This window comes from Homalodisca vitripennis, chromosome 2, assembly GCF_021130785.1.
Source record: "Homalodisca vitripennis isolate AUS2020 chromosome 2, UT_GWSS_2.1, whole genome shotgun sequence".
Classification (NCBI taxonomy): Eukaryota; Metazoa; Arthropoda; class Insecta; order Hemiptera; family Cicadellidae; genus Homalodisca; species Homalodisca vitripennis.
In genome coordinates this window covers 99308946-99315868 of record NC_060208.1, presented here as the reverse complement: position 1 = coordinate 99315868, position 6923 = coordinate 99308946, and the positions used below count along the sequence as shown (strand labels likewise).

The 6923-nt window shown below is 35.2% G+C and overlaps 1 protein-coding gene across 1 annotated transcript; it reads left to right on the top strand.

The window, feature by feature from the left end:
• Window positions 1-2464: 2464 nt before the first annotated feature.
• LOC124355744 lies at window positions 2465-5049 on the top strand. Its single transcript, XM_046806902.1, has 3 exons — window positions 2465-2773; window positions 3630-3939; window positions 4966-5049. The coding sequence occupies exons 1-3, from the start codon at window positions 2505-2507 to the stop codon at window positions 5047-5049; spliced, it is 663 nt and encodes a 220-aa protein (XP_046662858.1). The 5' UTR covers window positions 2465-2504.
• Window positions 5050-6923: the final 1874 nt, after the last annotated feature.

Here is a 6923-nt window from a genome sequence, read left to right as displayed (position 1 = left end):
TTGTTTGTATGCTTGGCGGGTCGGCAAGGCGACACGGCGAACCGTGACAGAATGCTGCGATGGACGCTAGGTTATGTAACAGCGATGGAGCTAGTGACGATCCCTGCAGAATAATGAAGCCGCGCCCAACGATTGAGCACTCATGCTTCTTGGGCGTATGCTAGTTGTTCTATGTTTTTATTCTCCATTATCATTCCCATCTCTTTGGCTTTATTTTGAGGACGTTGGTTAAATTCCAGTCCTTGGATTCACCCTAATGACGTTTTCTAACCTTAAAATTTAAGTACTGTAGATCTTTATCGCTTCAAGCAATGGGAATATGAGCCCATTTCATTTATGATACAGAGTCCACAATCTTGGTCTTACTCTGTAAATAAACAGTTCCGACTTATTTCACGTATGTCGTTAAGAAGCATATATGACCCGACCTCACATAATAAAATCGTTCCTAATGACTACATGTAGTAAAATGAATGAATTCAATTGGCTATATTCATTGTTTTATATTAAGTGAAACGGTTTGACAAAAACACGTACAGTATAATGAAAGTATGGAAGTATGATGTATGTACTAGAATGTCTGAAAATGTCTACAATATTTAAAATAAATACTTAATGACATTTATTAAAAACAAAACGAACTTAATAAATCGAATAATTCTTTTTATTGGCCGCTGGTACCATATATAGTAATAGGAAGCAAGTGCTTGAGTTTTAGCAATTTGTTATACATCACTTCTTAATCTAAAACAATTAAATAATTTTCAAAATAACATTAAAAGTTGTATGTATAGATGTTCCTATGATTGGTAGTAAACAAAGTAGTGGGTTTTAGAGATAAATCTTATTTATCTTAAAAGGTAGAAACGTTGTGTGTCTGCAATATTCTATCCATGGTTAAGTATGAAGTAAGTGTGTATATTTCTAAACGAAAATTAAGTCAACAGGATAGCCTAAAGTCAACATACCATGCGCACCAATAAAGCCCTGCGGTACTCTGCCCTGATATAGCCTCTGTGGTGTTAATTAAAGTTTAGTGAAAATAAAAAGTTACTTTGAGTTGTTCATTATATCGTGGTGTAGAGTGTAGAATTTAAGTTGGTTTAAATAAGTAAATGTATATCATAGAACAAATAAATCAACAAGAATTGTAGATACATATTAGTAATACATAAATATGAACAATAGACAACAGTGCTTTTAAATAAGAACGAATAAAAACTTCTAAAAGACTAGAATTAAGAAAATCGGTCTGATAAATATTAACGACACTTTAAATCAAGTCTTTGTCTGCCCGTCTGTCCGCCCATGTGGTAACTCTTGATAGAAAGATTCTAAAGACCTGAAATTTGGTCCAAATGTTCCTTATGGTCCGAGAAAGAACTCTATTGCTCTTTGGGCCAAATGTACAAATTAAATTAAAAAAATAACTGAAGATGGTGTAATGCCGAAACACATGTCTGTAAAACAAAATTTTTAGAAAGTTTATTAGTTTTGATATTAATGGTAAAGTATACAATTCCAATATTTGAAATTGGTGTCATGGGTAAACATGGTGGTAACAAAAAACGCGGAATAAACACATTTGTAAACTAACTGAGACAATCATAATCATGTTTCAATAAATTTCTAACCCGAATGATGGAATTATTTTGTTGGATTGGTTAGTGTCTTTCGTTACGTTTTGTCAGGTCCTTCGATTTGTATTAAGAAAGGTAAAGTTACAATTATTCTTCATAGTGTTGGGAAAATGTGCAAAAATCTGGAACTGGGAAGATATGGCATACCGTTCTGATTAACAACATGGGGCGTCTGAACTTTTCCATTGAGTTGAAAGAATATGAATTTATTTATATAAATAAATAGTACATAGTACGTAAATAATACGTACGTACGTACGTAGTAGTAAATAGTACGTAGTATATGTATGTAGTGGCGTAGTACAAGTACAGCCAGGGCCGCCCACGGGGAGGAGCAATGGCGCAAGTTGCGCCATTGAAACAAATATTGGGGGGAATGAAAATTTTGGGGGGGAACTTTAAAAAGCGGGTTTCGGATATGTTATTTACAAAGTTAAAACAAATGTACAAGTTTGCAGTAGTTTTAACAAATTAAAGCCAAAGAGAAATTTTGCCAGCGAGAGGCAAAAAAAATAATAAATAAAAGCAAATTAAACTTTGCAATTCAAACGAGGCGAATGCAGTTGTTCTATTTTTAAACCAACAGACCCCCGCCCTCGCCTTGCCAACGTCGTTGTCAAGGGGAAGTCCACGCAAATCATCCCTTCTGCACCGCCCAGTGCTCAGTCAGTCACGCATTGTCTTCAAGTGTAGTGTGTAGTGTGTAAACATAACCTCAAAACAACACAATAATTAGTGTCTTTACGAACGTAGTGACCACTTGAATGTCGTGTGTGCGTTTCTGTTTCGTTTTGTTATACGAGTTTTTAAGTAGCTACTGTATTTCTGTGCTAACTATAACTTTGTGTTTTATAGAATTAAATAATGCCTCGTAAATTAAAAAAGGCATTCAAATATAAGTGTTTGGAACTAATGTGCAATACGGTGCACCGCCATGACAAGTGGCTAGAACACTGTAAAAAGAAACACCTCTATAAGTTCAAAAACAATATTGATATAAAATATAAAATAACAGAGGAGAAAGAAGGTGATGGACCTTCGATACCCTACATGGGACGTGGAGAACGTTCTACTTTAACTATGGACGACGAACCTCAACCATCAACTTCTGCGCAATCATCGGCTATTGAAAGGTACCGCAATATTACAGTAACAAAATGTCCATATCTTAGTTTGTTCAATTTTATAAGCAGGGAGTAAACACATATAGGCTATGCTATAGCTTATAGGAGTGAGTCATTAATATGACTCACTCCTAAAGCTTTCAAAACATTAAAACCTTTCTAAGTAACAATTAATTAAGGCATTGAAGGCCATAGAAAAGGACAAAGCTTATAAAAGAAAACTAACAAATGATAAAAAACTTCAAAATGCAAGTAAATATTATACTGTATTGAAGAGATGAGGCCTGCCTGAAATGGTGACAAGCTAAATATATGTAAATATTAGCATTTTACATTTACAAACATACTATCAGCCAAATATTAAAGTACTATTGGTCAAATACGTCAAATATAAGCAAAAGCATCTAATGAAATAAAAATTCAAATACAATTTAGTTTAATAATGTATAAGCCTATTGGTCTATAGAGTTTTTGTAATTAAAATATCAAGATCGTTTTACTTGTTATTGTTACAGCTTACAGCTTTTGCTTTGTCCCTTCAACCCTATTAACACTCTTTGTATGTAGAAAGAAGCTGCTATATTAAAAAAAAAACATTTTGTCATAATATATTTTACCACTTTAGTATGATATTACCATTTTGAGGTGCCCTGAGACAAAAGAGGTTTCTCTAAAAATATATGGCTTTATGTGTGTTCGTTTATCTACTGTTCAGTGTAGCAGAATGTGGCATATTATTGATAATAAACCCAACAACAGTTCTAATTAATCTGTACTTGAAAAAAGGGTTTATAAATTTTACTAAATTTTGACTAGCAGATTATTGATATAAAAGTTTACAGTGAAGGCATTTCTCTATATTTAGATTGGTGGTGCCTGGGCTAGAAGACAATCCACATTCTGGAACATCAGCTGTCCAAGACCGCAACGACGAAGAAGTTGATCTGCAGTGTCCCCAAAGAGGAGATGGATCTAAATATACGCCTCTAATACTTGTTCACGATAAAGAAATTGAACTTCCAACGTCCTCCATGGAACCTAGCCTGCCAATGTCAACACCAGAAGAAGAAGACGAAGTTTTAGAAAATATAGAGGACAACATACCCACAGAGAAGATACCTGAACCTATTACTTTGACCGAACTTCAATTCTCTACAATCGATCCTACAGATCCAGCATTTTATACAAACAAAAGACTCTCTGCTGAACTAATTAACGAAGCACTAAAGCTGGAATCGCAAGACCTAAGTATAATAGATTTTCCTTCCTCATCCGGTAGAAAATTCAACCCAAAAGTTAAAAAAAGTCTTTTACCTAATGGAACAACCAAAGATAGGATGTGGATTGTTTACAGTAGACATTCTGATGCTGTATTTTGTTTGCATTGTTTGATATTTGCTTTGCCATCAGAAAGAACAATTTGGGGTACCACAGGTTATAGGGGTTGGACGGATCATAGAGGAGATCGAGATATTGAATTTCATGAAAAATCAAAAATCCATATTTCTTCTCAAATTGGTAGATCACAATGGATAAAAAAAAAAAAAATGTTACTGATTTGACTGAGCTAAATGATAAATTAGTCAGCCATCACCGTGAGGTTCTATCGGTCGTTATAGACTGCTGTCGGTATCTGACCGAGGAGATGTTGGCTTTTCGAAATAAAGAGTCTCTAAACGGAAAACTAGTAAATGTATTTCGATTGCTTGCTAAGTATAACCCAGGCGCAAGAGTTTATTTGGAGAAGCTTGATAAAGGAAACAGGATTTTTCCGGACATTTGCCATCGTTCAGACACAACATGTAGGTTGTGATTCCTGACTTAGGCGTGCCACAACGCTTTAGTAAGATTTCTTTATTTTAACCTAGTTTGTAATTATGTATTAGGTTAGTTCTTTACCTGAAGAAGAGATCAGATTGCAGATCTCGAAACGTAGTGTTACTGTTTTCTTGTTTCACTGAACGATGGCAAATGTCCGGAAAAATCCTGTTTCCTTCACAATCCTTCCATCGTCAAAAATAACCATTAAACAAAGAAGCTTGATAAGTCAAAAGAAAATAAAACTAAACTTGGTTCTAATTTTCTGAGTTACAGAAACATTTATGATTTAATAAATCTCATGAATAGAATTGTTGTTTGAAGAATTGTGGATCATGTTAATGAAACTTAATATGTATTCTATAATTATTGACTCCACGCAGGACGTTAGCAAGAAGGAATGCACAACAGTGCAATTCGATATGTCGATCACAGAGATACATTCAGAGAAATCAAAGAGAGTGTGAAGCCAGAAGAGCGGCTTGTTAACGTTTTTACTAGCGGAGACACAACTGGTAAAAACTTATCAATTGAGCTATTAAAAACTCTCCAGGAAATTGGATTTGATAAGAATGGTATGATTGGGCAGAGCATGGATGGTGCGGGAAACATGCGTGGTCCATTTAGTGGGGTCAAATCATTTGTCCTCAAGGAATGCCCTAAAGCATTCTACATTTGGTGTTGTTCGCATAGATTTGCCTTAGTTGTCAAAAAATCAATGGAATTGTGCCCACAAATAAGGGACATGTTCTCAACTCTGCAAGAACTGTACAATTTCATGTCTGGACATAAAAGACATCATATTTTCGTAGAGAAGTTAGAAAAAGGTCCATGTCAGGCTAGAAAAAAAGCGTTTGAAAAGAGTCAATACGACAAGGTGGTCAAGCAAAAACGATGCCGTAAAAACCGTTATAACTTGCTATGATGTCCTAAGAGAAACCCTGGAAGACATATCTGATAACAATCAATCTGAAACGGACTCAAGAACATCAGCAAAAGGACTTCTGAAAGCACTATTTGATTATGAATCTGCTGCAGTTATGATCATTGCTGCCGAACTATTCAAAATTCTGTCACCAGTGACTGTTTGTTACAGTCTAAAATTATTGACTAGGAATGATACCGACAGTGGTGTCTGAAACTATTACTAAACTCCAATCTATAAGAACCGACGAGGGATGGGAGAAAATGGTGGGCAGTATTAATCATTTTGCTCAAGAACACAATCTCCAGAAAACTTCAAACAAACGAATCCGAAAGAGAAAAAGATTCATGGACGAACTTGCCATTGATGAAATAATATTAGATCCTATGGCAAAACTGAGGACAGAAGTCTTCTTTAAATTGCTTGATTCCGTGATCACACAACTACATGATCGTTTTCCTGAAAGGTCATTAAATTTTGTGCAGCAAATGACTCATTTTTCTCATGAAAAGCTGCTAAACACTGGGGACGACACCCTAAACCCAGACATTGTCAGTGACCTGTGTGGTTACTATGGATTGGATACCGAGAAACTTTGTGAGGAGTTTGATGTTTTCAGCCAGTTATACAAAGGCAGCTATCAAAATATTGACCTGTCAGATGTCCTTTCTTCAAAAGATGATAAATACAAAACTGCAAGACTAACCAATGAAGAAGTTGAAGTTGAAACCCAAGATTCTTCTGACGAAACATTGGATTGTACAAGTACAATTGCAAAGCGACGATATCTTGATCAATGGATCAAGAAGGGCTTTATAAGACCCTATCGCTGTTTATTGAACATATCTGGGTTTCCATATTTGACATCATTGTATCAGATAATTCTCGCCCTGCCAGCAACAAGTTGCTCAGCTGAAAGAGCAATGAGCAAACTTAAAATCGTTACAAATAGATTGAGAAGCAGTATGGGTGATACCTGGTTGTCTGATATGTTGGTTTTTGCATCCGAAAAGGATATTTTACAATCAATTCCAAACAGTGAGATCATAGACAAATTTGTCATTATTCAAGTGAGAACAGGAAAAAACTGCTGCTTTACAAAGGCCATCAAGGGTAATCAAGGGTTAAGTTCATCAAGTTAGTTACCTTTTTGAAACACATCTAGCCATTTTGACTTTTAATTATAGTACTGTACATTGATTTATTATTTTGTATGGCATATGTGTTGTTTATACATTTTATTTAAACAATTTGACAATAATTATACTGTATAATTTATACACCCCCATGAATGGTAAATTTTTTGGGGGGGATGCGCCATAGCCTTTGGGGGGGATGGGCACCCCTGTGTACAGCTGTACATGATTACTGTCAGTATCGAAAAACGTAGTTAAAACTAGCTTGCCTATTGACTAT